The sequence below is a fragment of the Melanotaenia boesemani genome, chromosome 24, assembly GCF_017639745.1.
Source record: "Melanotaenia boesemani isolate fMelBoe1 chromosome 24, fMelBoe1.pri, whole genome shotgun sequence".
Lineage (NCBI taxonomy): Eukaryota > Metazoa > Chordata > Actinopteri > Atheriniformes > Melanotaeniidae > Melanotaenia > Melanotaenia boesemani.
Window position 1 is genome coordinate 4,359,612 of NC_055705.1, and position 18,283 is coordinate 4,377,894.

General features: G+C 44.0%; 2 protein-coding genes across 2 annotated transcripts; both read left to right on the forward strand.

Moving 5' to 3' along the window:
• The first annotated feature begins 7,877 nt into the window (after window positions 1–7,877).
• Window positions 7,878–9,988, forward strand: LOC121635935. Its single transcript, XM_041979374.1, has 2 exons — window positions 7,878–8,038; window positions 8,711–9,988. Exon 2 carries the CDS (start codon window positions 8,888–8,890, stop codon window positions 9,986–9,988), a length of 1,101 nt encoding a protein of 366 aa, XP_041835308.1. The 5' UTR covers window positions 7,878–8,038; window positions 8,711–8,887.
• A 1,948-nt stretch (window positions 9,989–11,936) lies between these two features.
• LOC121635275 lies at window positions 11,937–14,202 on the forward strand. The gene is made up of 2 exons (XM_041978410.1): window positions 11,937–13,120; window positions 13,310–14,202. Exons 1-2 carry the CDS (start codon window positions 12,118–12,120, stop codon window positions 14,200–14,202), a joined length of 1,896 nt encoding a protein of 631 aa, XP_041834344.1. The 5' UTR covers window positions 11,937–12,117.
• Window positions 14,203–18,283: the final 4,081 nt, after the last annotated feature.

Below are 18,283 nucleotides of genomic sequence, written 5' to 3' on the forward strand. Positions count from 1 at the left end.
GTTGAATCCCTCCTACCTTGTAACAGCTGCAGGCAGGTCTTCTGCTGCTCTCCTTCCTCTCTTTAGTTTCCTTAATATTCCACTTACCAGAAACGTTTCCTTCTACAATCTGAGAAAAGTAAAACTCCTCCATAAATCAGGAAAGCTTCCTTCATCCAGCAGGTCCAGAGTCTCTCTAACAGGTTTTCAGAGCTGCTTGTAGAAGGAGACGTTCTAAACTTGTCTTTATTATGTCTCACCGAACGCTACGTCAGAAAGGCAGCGTGGAGTCCTGGATACGTGCCGCGCATGCGCAGTAACGTAGCAGCTGTTTGTAGTACAGTATGGTGACACAGTTCTACGTAGCTTCCAGAGGACGAGTTCACGTGCGGGATCGGGATGATTGACAGGTCGCCATCTTTCCTGTTAGTGAGGAGATAAAAGGAAAACGGCGTCATGGCCTCGGGAAGAAGTTACCGTAGCGGTTCAGAAAAACGGAGGAAGAGAGACAGTCAGAGGTGGGACACTGGCGCGTGATGTGGAGAGAGAGAGAGAGAGAGAGAGAGAGAGAGAGAGACAGAGAGAGAGAGAGAGAGATTGTAATTAGTACTGCTAGCTAGCTCAGCTAGCCTCGGCTAAATGCTAGTTAGCTAGCTAGGAGTTTAACTCATAAATGAGTTTTAGTGTTTCATTTATTAAAGTTGGTTAAATTAAAATGAACATTTCATACGTGAATGGACTGACTGACACTTAGATTACTTTAGGATTACTGATGATTCATTTATTAAGTTTACTGTGGCTTTTATAGGCCTGTGAGTAGAAGTGTGTGATGCTTTCTAAACAGCAGTTATTTATTAAATAACTAATAAATATTGGGCCTGTTATTGATTATTTTGGACCATTGTGACAGTGGATTATTGACCTGAGTGGATGATGGATCAGGGTAGATTATCACTAACTGCTGAGTTAGTTTCAGTCTCTTTGTAACATTTATTAGAAAATTAATTGTAACGATAAAGTTTTCTTATTTGAACAACACGGCCTCAATTCCTGCAGCTGAGATCAGTTTTTGATGTAGTACTTTGTTTTATTCAAAACAACCACAATAACACAACCTAAAGTCAGAGTGATGGAAACTTTGTATATTATATACACATGTATGTAATTAATTCATCTCAATTAATCACATTTTAATCGCATAACAAATGTAAAAAATGTTATTTTTGTTTATAAATATCATTATGATGTGATGTTATTTATGAGGTTTTGACCAGCTTTATGTTAAATATTATTAAATTGTCTTAAATATTAAAGCCTGTCATCATGAAAGATTTTATCTGAAGAAAAAGTCTCACAAATTTAAATGAATCCTGAAATGAAATGAAACTCGGACGCGTCCACTTAAAAGTCTCTTGATGCAGCTGCATAAACAACCCGCTGCTGGTCCTCTTCATTCAGCCTCTGCCAGAGTCCGTTAATTTCAGGGCCTGAAATTCATTTTTCAAAATGGGGGGGCTCCACCCTTACATGCATCATATAGGAGGGATTTGTTCTCTTTGGGGGGTCTTACCAGTGAGTTTTACTGCAGGTCTCTTACTCGTACCTCAGATTAACGTGCAGATTTCATTGCAGTCTCTCTTTTCTTAGTCGTCATCTCAGATAACTTCAGATAAGTTCAGATGATTTAAGGAGTTCCTTAACTGAGTTTTACCAGCTGATGCCACCACAAGAAGGATTGGGGCAGACCACCTTAACCTTCCACAACTTATAGAGCATCCAGACGAGTAGTGGATGGGTGAAAACACGGTCTGGTGAAGGCTCCTGGTGGTAGAGACTCGGCTGAGGTGGGTAGTACCACAGCTTCAGGTTGTCCTGGAGCTCCAGTTTTCCCTTTACCCCCGATCTTAAACAAGGCTTCTGATATCCACCCATGGTCTTCAGGTGGAAGCCCTCTGCCCACAAACAGGACAGCTGAGTGAGGGGTGACCCCGATGGGGTTACAGGGTGGATAGATGTGGGCAACAGGTTGGGTGGAGGAGGGTGGGTGGGAGTGGGTGGAGGAGGGGGGGCTGCCTCTGGGGTTTTGAAGCCCTGGGCCCTTCATTCTGGCCACCCTGGATGGCTGGTGTCTGGCGGGGTCGGCAATTGCAGATCTTGGCCCACCGGGGCCTGGACCCTGTGACCCCGGGGGGCTCTGGCTGGGGTTTGCTCTGCCGCCCTTGGGGTGGGTCCAGGGTAGTCTTTGTGGTGGGGTGGCTTGGGTTCCTGCTCCAGGATTACCAACGATCACCCCGATCTCTAGGCCGCCCTAGTTTGTCTCTAGTCTCCATGGAGACGTGATCGCGTTTGCAGGATCACACTCATCTCTGATCGCTCCTCATTCCTCATCCTCTTCATGCTGACAGTCACTGAGTTGTCCAGTGTGTTTATACACTAAGAAATACTTTTGTTTAGGATTATTTTATTATTATTTATGTGTGTGTCTTTGGTACTTTGGTTGTTGATGTGATACATCTTGTTGCTGTCTGGGTTATCTTTTTTAGGAGCTCCTGATGATTGTCAGCTTAGTTTACTTGTAAAAGCTGTAAGAAATTCTTTGTTGTGTTTCTGTACAGGTGTAGCAGCAGAAGGAAGGCTCCTTCTTCGCCTCTGGTTCCTGCAACAAGAGGGGGACACTCTCCTCCACCTTTAACTCCAGGGCCTGTCTTTGGGTGGATCCTGCTGGACTATCCAGCTCCTGTGGTCGCGGCCTCCTGGCTGCCCTCCAGAGAGCTGTTTCCTGTCTGCGCCGCCTCCCAGCCTGACTAAACTAAATATTTTAATATGTAGGTGTTGACAAACATGCAGTTATTGTGGTATTTATGTATTTGTTTATCAATTTTACTGGTAATTTAAGTTTGATTGACTAAGTATTCTATGAAAATGTTACCACCACTTCCTTTCTCCTCAGCGGAGCTGCTTTCAAAGTGATTTTCCAAACACATGAAGTTTCTGGACAAAGTATCAGACCGGTATCAGATCAGTATCAGACCGGTATCAGACCGGTATCAGATCGGTATCAGACCGGTATCAGACCGGTATCAGATCGGTATCGCCGATACTGGCTTGTATTTTACTTGGTATCGGATCAGAAAGAAAGCGAGTGGCATCGTACATCACTACTCCAGTACTCCTGCTGGCAGCACGCGGTGTGACGGAAACCTACGAGCCTGCGTGCTCTAGTCTGGAGCTGCTCTTAAAGGGCCAGCGTCACTAAAATACCCCACACAGTTATCACAATACCAGCTTTACAAGCAGAACGAATGTGAACAGGTAAACAGTTTAAAACATAATAAGCTCCGTTTCACAATGACACATGTTTAATATTAGTTCTCTTGGCTACAGATAAATATATTTAGTTCAGTAAACGGCCTCTCATTACACAGTTCTTATCTTTCAGTTTACCAAACCAAGACTTGGTGGTTCACATGTTGCAGCTGCAGAGCCGAATGTCGCCATGGCCAGGAAAGTGTCTCAGGTAAACTGCAATCACACGTCATCTGTTTAAAAGTGGGTTGTTAATACAAGTTACTTAAACTCTGTTTTACAGAAACAAGTCATGGAAGGTGGAGATTACTGGTTCTCCGGTCAGCACTGCATCTCAGTGAGTGATGACCTTTTCAGCCAGAGCATCTGTAGTTCTACACTTCATTCTCTGTCCAGCATTAAAGTCTTTTCCTACAGATTTAAACATCCGATGATAAAACTTTGTTCAGGCTCTAGACCCCCAAACTCCCTTGGTGTTCCTCTGTTTGGTCGGGAGAGGATGGAGCACATCTGGCGGGTCCAGAAGAAGCATGTGAAGAGCATCCAAGATCCACCAAGTGTTGCTGCCATGGCAACTGAGAAGTCTCCTTTGTGCTGCTACTCTGGTGATTTGCTGCATTTTGTCAACCAAACCTACAAGAAGCTGTTTGGCAGAAAGGTGGCGCCAGAGTTCTGTCCGTCCTCATGTTACACAGGTCAGAATTACATCAGTGTTACCAGGACAAAGGAAAAGCATGAGGCTGCATCTCTCTGAAAACTCTTGTGTTGTACTGTTTACCTGTGAAACTGTGTTGCTTAGTGAAAACAATATTTAGCCTTTTGTTACTGTGTATGTATTTCATGATCCTTCCAGCCGACTGGTTTTTACTCATTCCAGTCTGCATGGTGTTTATTTATTCGGTCTTGTCTCAGGCGAACTCGTAGGAGTTCAGTATCTGTTCCAGCAGACTGGTCAGGAGCTGCAGGACATGAACCCTGACTCAGAGGAGACCGCCCGGTTGGTTGAGGAGCACGATGTGGTGCTTGATGAGGAAGATGAGGGCTTTTCTGACCTCACAGACGAGCCACAGTGCTGGATATGGAGGTTCAACCTGCTCCCAGCACCTCCTCCACGCTGGCCTCTGGCATATCTGAGGCTGGAGATTCCTCACATGAAACTGTGTCAGTAACAGTTATTTGCTGCTGTTTTCTACATACTGTATGTTCACGCATGTTATTGAAACTAAAGGTTTTAAACAGTAATTTTCTGTTTTCTGCTTCATAACATTGGCAGGCTGTTGATGAGCAGAATGTGGCTGGATACCAGCATGTGGAGGAGAAAGATCCTAAATAGAATTTAGGGAACTTGCTCGTCAATAATTGTAAATAGTTCTGATTGTTTGAGTGTTTATTGTAAATATTGGTCTAGTTTGGTATAGTTTAATTATTGTTTAACAGTGTTTATTGAAAAACATGTTTGTCGTTGTTCTTAATGACAGTGAACATTAAACAGTGAGTGTGAAATGATTATTGTGGTGATTATGATGAAAGGATGTAAATTACTGGTAAGAAAGAACCACATTGTGACATTAAACTAAATGAAATCTTGTTTTTAGGAATGTGGTTCACCACAAAATTGTGAAGTTAAAGATTTATTTTCTTTACCAAATGATAATTTTCTTTGCCTAATAACTAAAGTGGTTATTTGATTTTTCATAATGTATTATGAACAGATGTAAGAGCAAGTAGCACCAAAGCGGTACTTTTGATAGAAAGGCAGCTGTGTTCCGGGTTTTGTTGTAAGCTCTTCCGGCCACCTCTCAGACTAGTGATGCGAAGTTCGACTCTTTTCACTAACCCAGGTCTTTTACTCTCGAACAGTAAAGTGAACGAATCTTGAAGGAATCATGTCGTTCATTTTTACAGCAGGTGGCTGTAAAAAAGTCCGCGATTCTCAAGCAGTAAATACTGAAGGCAACAAAACTACTGGTAATGTCACAAGCAATTCAAACCATGTGAAAACGTAGGGAAGCAAATACACACCACAATAAAGGTATTTGTGTCCTACATCCTCCCTGCCATTGTTTAACAGCACAACAGTGACTCGGTAGCTATCACTCGACAAATGAACAAGAGACCGAGCCGAGAGCGAACGTACTGCTGAGCCTGAGCTGTGAACTAGAGTGTCTCTAGAGAGAGAGTGGTGTCATCTCCGTTCACTGCAATGGTTCAGTTTTTTCACAACAATGGCGGCGTATGGAGCCCCTCAAAAGTTCCCGGAAGTTAGCAAAAGCTAAGCGACGGTCAACGTATTTCAATGGAGCAGATTGTCGGAGCTACACTTCTTCAAGGTAAGATGTTTTAATAGTCATATTTCCATATCAGCTGTGCATCGAAATCAACTTGACATGAGTAAATAAATATGTTGGTGGATTATCACCGTCTAGATTAATATATTTAGAGATTACAAACCGATAAAAGTTTATGCTAGCACACTGATAGCAGCAGATGCCACAGGCTGATGAATGTAAATTCTGTTCGTCAATATAAATTGATCCAACGCCGTTGATAGCGAGGTTAATGTGTAGGGAGAGCGATTGTACTTACATTTTTATTTAATTTTAATATATTTATAAGGCTGTGGAATTATGGACAAAGATATGAAGATGATTCTGTATGTGGGTCATAATGTGTGACCACCGCATTTCACACATTTAACACTATAGGCCAGGCCAATAATTACACCGTTCATTTTACATAATAACTAGAAAGTCAGCTGTTTTGTGGAATAGTGCAGCCCATACAATTATACAATATTAGGGCTGTCATTTGATATTGCAGAGTGAAAAGTTCAGTCATATATATTCACTATATATTATACTATTATATATTAATTATGTTGTATTATCAGTTCTGGGGTTGCCTGACGTTAACTGGGATACTGTTCTTCTTCACCTTCCTGCTTTGGCCACTTTTAAGTGTTGTTTCCTCTTTTTTTCTGTATTCTGCAACCTCAACCATATAAATCTCCCTGTGATGTGTTTAATTTAAAAATAAACTTCCCAATGATATGGTCTTTGAAAATGTGTAAATGCATTGTTTTAATATGATTACCTCACATATTTTTTTGTTTTCACAATCCCTGATGGTGGTCAAATGTATCCTGCTGACTTTGGCCATCCATATTTTCCTTCTGTCCCTGTCTTTGGGGAAGCCATACATACATTTCTCTGAGCGATTGGAGCATCCCCATGCAGCACAGCATACCATGGTGAAGACTGTATTCAAGGATAGCAGAGAAAAGAAATGGCTAGATATGCTGATCTAGTCGAGTTTTATTGTAAAGGAATTCTTTTAGGTATTAAATGCATTTGGAAAACAAAGGGTGTTTGTCTGATTTATTATGTATATGTAGGGAGTAAGTCTTGGGATAGTTAACAAATAGTGATAGAAAGCCATGTATTTTCCATGAATTGAAATAAAAATTTTATTTATTTGCCATGGATTTTCTGTAAGAACACATTATATTGTGAGTCAGTCTGCCTCAGTCAAAATAAGTCTTAAGACTTAAAAGCAATTCACACAAGTAGATACTAATAAGTAAGAATAGATAACCCATTTATTTGAAATGAATTGGGATCTAAATTTTATTTATTGGATATAGATTTCTTGTAAGAACAGTTATCATTATGCTGTGAGCCTAGATTTATTGTGTAGTCAATTGATACATCATTGTCGTCACCTGTTGGTATGCCTCAGTCTGAAAGATAAAGTTAAAAAAACAGAAAATATTAGATTTACATTGCTGTTGATGTCAAACAGGTTTAGTAAACTTAACATGATTCATATCAATGAACACAACTATAAAAATATTGCAAAGCAAAGCCTTCATTGATCTTTATTTACCGATTATCGTAGTTTTCTTATTATTTTGTATTGGCCGCCAAGCACTTCCTGGAACTTTTGGAGGCTACATGGACCACGTGATCGGGAAGCGTTTTGAGCTTCCGGTGGCGCCACTCTCTCTCTAGCATGGATGTATTATAGAACTGGATAACGGACTGAAAAAGGACGGCACGCCGATTTTTCCCAGTGGCCACTCGTGGTACTGCAACAAAAAATCCCATGGGGCCTGTAATGGAAAATTTACAATATATACCCTTATAGTTTGTAGGTTACACTTTGTATGTCTGTGTATCTAGATAAGAACTCCTTCTCACACCTTCCCCCCTCTCTCATCCCCTTTGTATGTCTGTGTATTTAGATAAGAACTCCTTCTCACACCTTCCCCCCTCTCTCATCCCCTCAACAGATGTTGAGAGTTTAATGAGCTTCCTCCTTTGCACCCTTCACTCCGTAACATTTGTTAACAGCTATGTGAAAAATTTAAAACAATGACCTCCTACTGTGATGTTATCAGCTCATGCCTGGTATATTAACTAAGTTCACTTGTATCTGGCAGACTCTCGCAGACAAACTCCTTTGACTGTGTGACTCTCATTGCCGGCCGGCTCTTAATAAAACTACTTTGTTCGATTCTCACTTAGTGTGTGATCTTTGATAACTAAAAATTCCACAACAATTCTTGGCGTTGTCGGCAGGATATCTTGAGTGACTGACCGGAGGACCAGAACCCGTGATTGATCATCCTGAAGGATACTTCAGCCCCTGGGTCAGCCTTAACCATCAGGGGACGGCGGGAGGGACTCCGTTCAGACACCACTGATATCCAGAACGAAGTCTGCGTGTGGAGCAGCATCCAGAATCACACACGGTGAGAAGTTTTCATATCAGACTCCCATTTACTGCTCCTTTTCGCAGGGTCCCGCTATCTTGTGAGGCAAGGTAGATTACTATTCTATTGCGGTAGAGTAGAGTTAGTCCGGCACTGAGGTGAAAACTTCGGTGGTAATAATAGGCGTTTTAGTCAATTTTTGTGCCTGGGTTTGGGCGACCCGAAAACCGAGAGAAAATCCAGCAAGGAGACGTCCTAGCTGAAATGGGAAACACAGCTGTGACGGGTAAGGAGAGTAAATGGGACTCCCAAATTTTAAGAGATATGAAAAAGAAATATGGACCTGACTGCACGGACTGCATGACTTACTGGACAAAGAAACATGGTTTTCCAGAGAACGGGAGTTTGAGTAAGAAGGAATTAGATAAGCTGAATGAGGCAGCACAGAAGGACTGGGATGAGAAAAAGAAAAAAAAGAAAATCAAGGCAACGGATGTAGAGAAGTGGGAACGGCATAATAAATGCATTGAAATGTGGAAAAATGAGAGTGAATGTAGGGTTAGGAAAGCTAATACTAAAGAAATGGGTGGGGGATTAGATATGACTGGAGATATAGGAAACAGGAGGGATAATGCATCCCTGTCTAGTGCACCTCCACCATATAATAATAATTTAGGGCATTCACAACCCTCTCCATATCGTTCACTGCAGGAACGATTACAGGCGCTGAAGGTGGATCCAGATCTGGACTCCTGTCCCCCGGTGTTACAACAGCCCCAGCAGCCTCAGCAGCGTCGTCCAGAGGACCGACGGAGAGATGAGACATCAGGTCCCGCTGACTCCAACCATGGCCAAGCTACAGGGGGAACCGAAAGACCGTCAGCAGACATGACCAGCCCTTCACGTACCAAGTCCGGGAAGATCTACGGACCGGAGGTGTCAGCAACCTCCCCTTTCTACAAATTTGAACAGACTGCAAAGGGCCTATTTTTGGGACAAAATACTGCTGAAGATGAAGACACTGAGGTTTTTAGTGCCCCCATGGTGGAAGTATCAGGACCCACCGGCCCCATATTGGTTTATCGCCCTTGGTCCCCCTCTGAAATCATGGAACATGCTAAAAATCTTCCTGACCCCACTGAAGATGGTGAGAAAGCTAGCGAGGAGTGGAGAGCTTTCTGCCGTGAACACCGCCCCACTGGACTTGAACTGAGAAAAATTCTTGCTAAAATGCTCACTGCTAGTGATCTGGCTAAGATCCGTCCCCACCTCCCTCCTGATGACACCGGCCTGAAAAATCCAAACTGGGACGATGAGCCGAACCGACCTTACAGAGAAGCCATCACCACACTCTGTGATGGCATAAAGACTGTGTTCCCTAATCGAGGAAGCCTGGCTGCCCTGAGAAATCTGATACAGGGCCCAGATGAGCGCATGGAGGCTTTTCTACACCGCTGTGAAACTGTTTTCACCAGACACTCTGGCTTGGAGCGCCCTGCAGGAGAACTGGGGAACACTCCAGGACCATGGGAACGCCTTCTCTGTCAGACCATCATTGAAGGTATGAACAGAGATATGTTGGAAGTGGTGAAGAGACAGTATGTGGGGATGAGACATGAGACCAGACTGGCTCAGCTTCAACGTCAAGCAAAACACGCACAAGATGTCATGGATGAAAACAAGAAAAAAGCTGAATCCAAGAAAGAAAAACAGATGTCAACAGCCCTGACTCTGTTCACCTCCCAAAATCAGCCACAATCCAATAGAGATAGGAGAGGCAGAGGAAGGGGCAGAGGAAGACGAGAGAGGGGCGGCAACCAACAACAGCGTGGGGCATGTTATCGCTGTGACAAATATGGACACTGGAAGGATAACTGCCCACAACGACATGGGCCGTGTCATCGCTGTGGCCAATATGGACACTGGAAGGATAACTGCCCTCAGGATAATGGGCCCACCCACCAGAAGGAATACCAGCAGGCTGACTGAGGGGCGGACCCGGGAGACAGGACTCCAGAGGAGCTTTTTTCTCCACCCACCACAGTTTTCGCTGCAGCAACTGTTGAGGGAAGTGAAATGCACACACACACATACACACACACATACACTCATTTAGCTGCTATAGCTTATAAACGTTTTCCTTTGTTTACATTGTCTGTAAATAATCAACCAGTTTCTTTTATGGTTGACAGTGGTGCAACTCACTCAGTTCTTAAGACAGGCACCCTAAATCCCACTCCACCACTCAGTGGTAAGACTGTTATTTCTGTGTCTGCTGGAGGCCATCATGACAAAGAAAAATTCACGGTACCTTTAACCTGCTCAGTACAAGGTGAGCATCCATTTACCCATTCCTTTCTTTTGTCCAAAGTTTGTCCTGTAAATTTACTGGGCCGTGATCTGATGTGCAAACTGGGAATTCAGATTTCCTCTGGGTCTCAGGGGCTGACCATATCATGTTCATCTTCTGACACTGAGGAAAAAGATTTAATGATGGTTAAATATAACCCAAGAGCTCCCTGCTATGCTTATCAGTGGAAAATGGGAAGCTCCCCTCTTTCTTCACACTGGCTGTCCCTCTGCAGAGCCAGAGTCTCCCCTGGGGCAGAGGTGATGGGGGAGAGGGAATTACATTGCACATCCTACATCTGTCCTGATGGGCCAGATCAGCAGTATGAAAAAATCTTTTTTAGGGACTGCTCTGACAAACTGACTGTGACATGTATGTTTTGGAATGAAAGTATGTGTGTTTTGTCTGTCTCACTAACCTCTGACCAACAGAAGTTGTTTAAACTTCACACACACCCACACGTGTCTCTTTCCAAGTCCCACTCGACTGAGAGGAAGGATTTGGGCCCCTTTGTTGCTACTGCTCTCAGTGAGTCTCAGTGGAAATCCACTCATGACTCAGCAGTTTTGTTTTCTCCAAGGCTGGGTGTGTTTAAGCAGAGCATGCTCTCTGTGATTCATTGCCAGAAAAGTGTTCAGTTGGTAGATGATGATTTTCTGACATGTTTATCTGTTGACTCACCCTTGCCACCTGTTCCCCCATCTCTCTCTCAGGTTCCCTCTGATTTATGGGCCACTTCGCCCCATGATGTGGGCCTGGTTAAGAACTGCCCCCCAGTAGTCATCACTCCGAAATCTGACTACCGCCCCTGCCAGAAGCAATATCCTCTCAAACCTGAAGCTTTGGAGGGTATTACACCTGTCTTTAATTCACATCTTAGGAGTGGTATTGTTGTTTCTTGTCCAAATTCGCCTGTTCGCACTCCTATTTTCCCAATCATGAAACCACGTAAACCACCAGCCAAACCTGACTGGCGTTTTGTCCAAGATCTCCAAGCTGTCAAAAAAGCAGTTATTTCACGGGCCCCTATGATGCCCAACCCCCACACCATCGTGTCGCAGATTCCTCCTACTGCTACACATTTCTCCGTGGTAGATCTGGCAAATGCTTTTACGTCTGTTCCTGTTCATCCAGACAGCCAATTCTGGTTCGCTTTTGAGTTCAATGGGAAACCATACACTTGGACCCGGCTTCCCCAGGGGTACTGTGAGTCCCCCACAATCTACAATGAGGTACTAAGAGATTCTCTTTCTTCTTTGCAGCTTCCACAGGGCGTAGTTTTATTAACTTACGTTGATGACCTTCTGCTCTGCTGTCCTTCTGCCTCCTTGTGTGAGGAGGCCACACTGGCCCTCCTCCTCCATCTTCATTCTGAGGGTCATAAAGCCAGTCTGCGTAAACTACAGTTCTGCCAGCCTCAAGTCATCTTTCTAGGGCATCACATTTCTGCCACCACCAAGGCCCTGACCTCTAAACGGATCGAGGCCATTCAGAAAGCACCAAAACCTGTTACCAAGAAACAGCTGATGTCATTTCTAGGTATGGTAGGGTTTTGTCGGGCCTTTATTCCACATTTTTCTGAACTTGAGGCCCCCTGACTTCCTGTATACATGGTAAGAATCTATCTGCTCATGACCATTTCTTCTGGACCCCGGAGGCTGAGCAGGCTTTCCTGTCTGTGAAACAAGCGCTGTGTTCTGCTCCAGCCCTGGCTCTGCCAGACCCAGCCAAACCTTTCTTTCAGTTTGTTGATGAAAAACATGGTTTCATGTCTTCTGTTCTCCTTCAACAGCACGGCTCTCACAAGCGCCCGGTGGCCTATTACTCTTCCAAGCTCGACTCTGTTGCTGCGGGTCTTCCTGGCTGTCTGAGAGCTGTGGCTGCATGTGAGAAGGCTGTACTTGCATCACGTGACATTGTGGGATACAGTGAGCTAACTGTTTTTGTTCCTCATTCTGTATCCATCATTTTGCTCGAACAAAAGACTTCTCATCTGTCTGCAGCTAGATGGCTGAGATACACCACAGTTCTTCTCGATATGCCTAACATCACTACGAAACGGTGTACATCACTTAACCCTGCCACTCTTCTTCCTACCGCAGAAGATGGTGTTCATCACTGTTGTGAGACTGTTCTGTCTGAAATCTGCACTCCGAGACCAGATTTATCTGATGAGCCTCTTCCTAACTCTGATCTCATTCTTTTTTGTGATGGCTCCTCCTTCAGAGACCATTCTGGTAAGAACAGAGTGGGTTTTGCTGTCTGTGATGAGCATCAGGTTCTCTTCTCTGGCTCCCTCCCTTCACAATTCTCTGCTCAGACAGCTGAACTTGTTGCTCTCACTGAGGCCTGTAAATTCGCACAAGGTAAGTCCCTGACTGTGTATACCGATTCGCGTTACGCCTTTGGTGTAGTTCATGACTTTGGTGCGTTGTGGCGTCACCGTAATTTTTTGAAATCTGATGGTAAGCCTATTTTGAACTCCACACAGGTTGCGGCTCTCCTTGACGCTATTCTTCTTCCTTCAGATGTCGCTGTAGTGAAATGTCAAGCTCACACTAAAGACACTTCCTCTGTTGCCCGTGGCAACGCCTTGGCCGACCAGGCTGCTAAGCAGGCAGCTCTGTCAGCCTCGCCGCACATTCTCACCTCTTCTCCTCTCACAGAAGAGGATCACTCTCCTCCCTGTTCTCTACAGGACATCCAGTCTTTTTCTACTCCAGAGGAACGCTCTGTCTGGAAGGCTAACTCCTGCACCCCTGATTCTGCAGGTGTATGGCGCTCTGTTGATGGAAAACCTTGCCTTCCTCGCCATTTCTTCCCCTGGTTTGCTAAGTTGTCACATGGGTTGGACCATGTGTCAAAAGGGGGGATGGTATCTTCCACAACATCTCTGTGGTTCACAAAAGGCTTCACTGTGGTGGCTGAAAATTACTGTAAAAAATGTTTGATCTGTGCAGGCTATAACACCGCCCGCCCTCTTGCCTGCCCTCCAGCTGGTCATACACCACCTAATCAGCCTTTTGATCATTTGATGATGGATTTCATTGAGTTAACACCTGCAGAAGGTAAGAAATATTGTCTAGTTATGGTAGACATGTGGTCAAAGTGGGTTGAAGCTTTTCCAGCAAAGCATGCCACAAGTTCAGTCGTGGCTAAGGCTCTGGTGACCGAAATCATTCCAAGATGGGGGATTCCAGTTAAGGTCTCATCTGACAATGGTTCACACTTTGTAAATGCGGCCCTGAAAGAGGTAAGTGGACTATTGGGGTTCCAGCTTAAGACTCATTGTGCTTATCACCCGCAATCAGGCGGAGCAATTGAAAGAGAGAACGCCACTTTAAAAGGTAAGTTGGCTAAATGTTGTGAAGAAACAGGACTGTCTTGGCCAAAAGCCCTCCCACTCATTCTTATGCACATGAGAATGAGGAAACGTGCCCGGACAAATCTTAGTCCATTTGAGATTCTGTTTGGCAGACCTCCCTACACTGGTCTGGATCCTCCAGGACTCTCCGTGTCTACCACATACTGTGAAAGTAACATGCTTGCTTATTGTCAAAATCTGTCCAAAGTTCTCTCACAGGTGCAGAGTGTGGTGAAAGAGGCCCTGCCACGCCCAGCATCAGATCTGCTTCACTCCTTGGTTCCGGGAGATTGGATCTTGGTTCGAGAGACGAGGAGAAAGCACTGGCGGTCTAAAAGGTGGCTGGGTCCCTTCCAGGTCCTGTTGGTCACTCATACAGCCGTGAAGGTCGCTGAAAGGTCCACGTGGATTCACGCGTCCCACTGTAGAAGGTTTCAAAGTACCCCAACTCCAGCTGACCTCTCAACCACAGGGCAGAATAATCCCTGAGGTCAGCCCCGTGCGAGATGGTCCATTCTCCACGGGACAACATGAAGTACACCCAGACTGCCGTGAGGGGATGGTCGTGCGTCATCCTCTTCATCCTTATCACCTCCCTCCTCTGGTACCTGGATCCAACCGGACCTCACCTGACACAACGCACCCCAGCTTCGTCCCAACCCGCCAGACGACTGCAGGGGACAGAAGCACCCTCCCTCAGGAGGCACCACCGAGATAACCACATCCTTCAGCATCATGATCACACTGAGAATCTTTGGTGGCAAGTTGCCAATTTGTCTGCTCATAAATTGACAAATGACAGTTGCTATGTTTGTGGACTGGTGCCGCATGCCACACCCACTCAATCAGTTTTTATTCCATATCCAGTCCCTTTGAATACCACTTTGTGGACTCTGATCATGGGTAATAGATTACACCCTAGGAACATTACTTGGCCACACCAGCGCCCTCCCCTCTCCTGGAGGAGACCAGCTGAGTTTTCCAGCAACACAAACTCCACTTGTGTTTCATCCAGAACTGTCTTCCGCTTAAGGGATCGTACAAATCCATATTCTTCTCCACCTCTTTGTTTTCAGCGAAATGGGACAGATGCACTATTCTTTTTAGGACACACTCTAGGTTGTCAGCGTAGCATTTCAGCCTCATGTATATCCTCACCTTGCCCCAAACGCTCTGACCCGTTCACTTTAAATCCTCGTGATTTATTCCCTGATAGTTCTCCCTCTACAGAGTGGGCCTCAGGAGTTGTTGTGTTTAACCTTACAGCTCTCTTACCTTTTCCTGACCTTCCTATGTACAATAATTCTGTTCTTAACACCATTTGGTCTTATATCCCATCAGATACCGGCTTTGGATGTCCTCAGAACATAGTTTGGACATGTGGCAGACACTCTTATATTTACCTTCCTGTCAATTGGTCTGGAACATGTTATCTGGCTTATCTGCTCCCTGATGTCTCTGCGTTTACTCTAACCCCAAATGGTACATTGCGGCCTTTTCCTGAACCCTTTCATCACCCCCATCGTGTTAAACGCGGTATCTTCTCTCCACAGATGAAAGGATTTATGATGGCTTTGCCCTGGTGGGGGTTGGGGAACTAGCATGGACTGTGGAAGATCTATCAATCTCTTTGGAAAATTTAACCTCTTTATGTGTGATTAATATGTTGCATTTTAATCAAAGGGGTGGATTGTAATGGAAAATTTACAATATATACCCTTATAGTTTGTAGGTTACACTTTGTATGTCTGTGTATCTAGATAAGAACTCCTTCTCACACCTTCCCCCCTCTCTCATCCCCTTTGTATGTCTGTGTATTTAGATAAGAACTCCTTCTCACACCTTCCCCCCTCTCTCATCCCCTCAACAGATGTTGAGAGTTTAATGAGCTTCCTCCTTTGCACCCTTCACTCCGTAACATTTGTTAACAGCTATGTGAAAAATTTAAAACAATGACCTCCTACTGTGATGTTATCAGCTCATGCCTGGTATATTAACTAAGTTCACTTGTATCTGGCAGACTCTCGCAGACAAACTCCTTTGACTGTGTGACTCTCATTGCCGGCCGGCTCTTAATAAAACTACTTTGTTCGATTCTCACTTAGTGTGTGATCTTTGATAACTAAAAATTCCACAACAGGCCCAAAAAGCATTTTTCCCATAGGCCACAATGGTAAAAGACACGGCTGTAAAACTGTTGACAGGACGTCTTCAGCTTTAAACACAGCTAATTACTAATCTTTCTATTCAATATTTTTAATTCATGGACATTTAATCCGTCAATTATTTTTCAAAAGGCCATAAAAGCCACAGAAAAGTCTCTATTTCTCCGGTGACGTCACGGCTGTGCACATGCACTGCCGAAGCGCGGTCATGCTGTGTCGGGAGCGAGGAGGACGGCTGTTGACTTCAATATGATGGGAAAGCTGTTCGTAAAAGTTAAGTTAAAGTTAAGTTTCTTTTTTCTGATATCGAGTAACTTAATACATTTGTATTCTTAATGTTTGATATTACATGCATGATAGTTCCTGTTTTTAAACGTATTGTGACCTAAATCCTAATTAGCTCTAGGTTGTAGTTACGACGGCAGAAAAATAACAGCTGGTAGGTAGCCGGCTACTTTAGCAAACGAGTTAGCTAACTACATAACTACATAATAAATATAGAATGGTGATAACCCAAGTGGCCTAGTTTTCCTTAACATAGTCCTCAGTTTAAACAAAGTTTTTTTTTCTTTGTCAATTAAAAAACTGCAGCATTTAACAAAGTGGAATCCGGCAAAACACAAGAAAGGAACATTTTAGGAGACGCAATTGATAATCTTGGTGTCATCCAGGGAATAGCAGAAAAATAAAGAGAATATGCATGGGTAGCACAATGAAATAATGCATTAACAAGGACTTCTAACATTTATTACAAAAGACGTGCCTGAAATTATTCATGAATAAAGGTAGGAATTGTAAGTCATCGTGAAAATTTGACACGGGATTATACAAATATACAATATAGACTGACTTATATTGGGCTATTACGAATCCCATATAGAAATTCATCAGATTAAAACAAACCATCATTTTAACAATTACTACACAACTTTTTCCACGTATATTATATCATTACTTTACATCGAGGTCCGATCGTGTGCCGTAGAAAATCATCATCTGAGTTTGTACAGCTCTCATACTGCAGATTAATGTCGTGACCGCGCGTCGCTGGATCAGGTCACTGGGCTGCGCATTGCTCGTTCACAGTGACGTGAAGCATGATGGGAGGTGACACTACTGCGCATGCTCTATGGGCCCAATATGCGGAAGTAACCCGGAAGCCTGAGAACTTTTTCGGCGTATGCGCTGGGTGAGCAACTTCCATAGAAATGAATGGGCCGCCATTTTCAGTCCGTTATCCAGTTCCTATAATACATCCATGGATCAGCGCCGTCCATGCTGCTGCATTCACGGAGCAACTGGAACACGGGATTTCAGAGCTACTGCTAGGAATCACACATGAAAAACGCATCCTCTGTTTAGTCATTGTTTATATTTTAAATAAATATGTCACGTATGTTCTGTGTCTCTCGTTTTTCTTCAGTGATGCCGCCATATTTTAGATTTTTATATCTTCGGTTTTCCCTCGAACTTGATGGGATTTTGAGTTGAGTTCTCATGTTTCGTATGTACGTGAAACCAGCATAGTGGCGTAACAGCTGCGCATGCGCCACGGAGTCCAAGCTTTGTTTTATTTTGGCGGCTACAGACGGAGCGGAGAGCTGCTGGACCTTCAGACCAGAAGCAGAATGGAGGAGCAGAACCAGAACCAGGACCAGAACCCCACGAGGAGGAACAAAGCGGGACCATCCTTTGATACCACCGGTCGGCAGGTCAGTGTTGAGGACACTAAAGACACGAGGACAAGTCTCGAGGCTCCGTGTCTCATCCGTTTGTTCTGGTTTTCTATCAGAGGTGAAAAAGAAAAGTAGTAAAAGTTTGTGTTTTCATGTTTTCCTCGTTAAAAACCGCAAAGTATCCTCGTTTCCTCGAAGACAGAACCCAACGTAGGAGCTACGTCTGCAGTACAGAGGAACGGAGATCAGGGGCGTAGCCATCATTTTAGAAGTGAGGGGGACAAAGTGCTTAAAGGTCTATTGAGGGATTTATCATCCTCTCACATTCAATTGCGTCTATCCTTAGCAGCTAAAGAACCACATAACCACAAACAACACAGCACCAGGGAACCAACTTTAGTTCTTTAGATTTTGATAGTATCAGATCAGAAATCAGAAATACTTTATTCCCTTGCAGGGAAATTCATGTTTTCAGTACAACCCATCCAAGACTAGACAAAAACAACATATGACACAAACAAGAACAGGCAGACTGACGGAGCAGCCGTTTCTACAGCGCTCCTTATATATATATAGTGATATATAGTACGTCACTTTAAAGTCAAAATCTAAAGCTGCCAAACTCTGGTTGAGCTAACACAGAATGACCCTGGAGCATCTACAGGGTGAGTAGCCAGGTAATTAAGTGCCAAATGACAACGCTGAAAACAAAAAGTTCTGTAAAACACT

Bases quoted from the DNA above. Each gene is read 5' to 3' on its own strand.
- LOC121635935 (XM_041979374.1), top strand. From the start codon at position 8,888: ATGACCAGCCCTTCACGTACCAAGTCCGGGAAGATCTACGGACCGGAG.
- LOC121635275 (XM_041978410.1), top strand. From the start codon at position 12,118: ATGTCTTCTGTTCTCCTTCAACAGCACGGCTCTCACAAGCGCCCGGTG. The intron at 13,121-13,309 runs GTGTATGGCGCT...TGATCTGTGCAG, and splicing joins CTGCACCCCTGATTCTGCAG to GCTATAACACCGCCCGCCCT.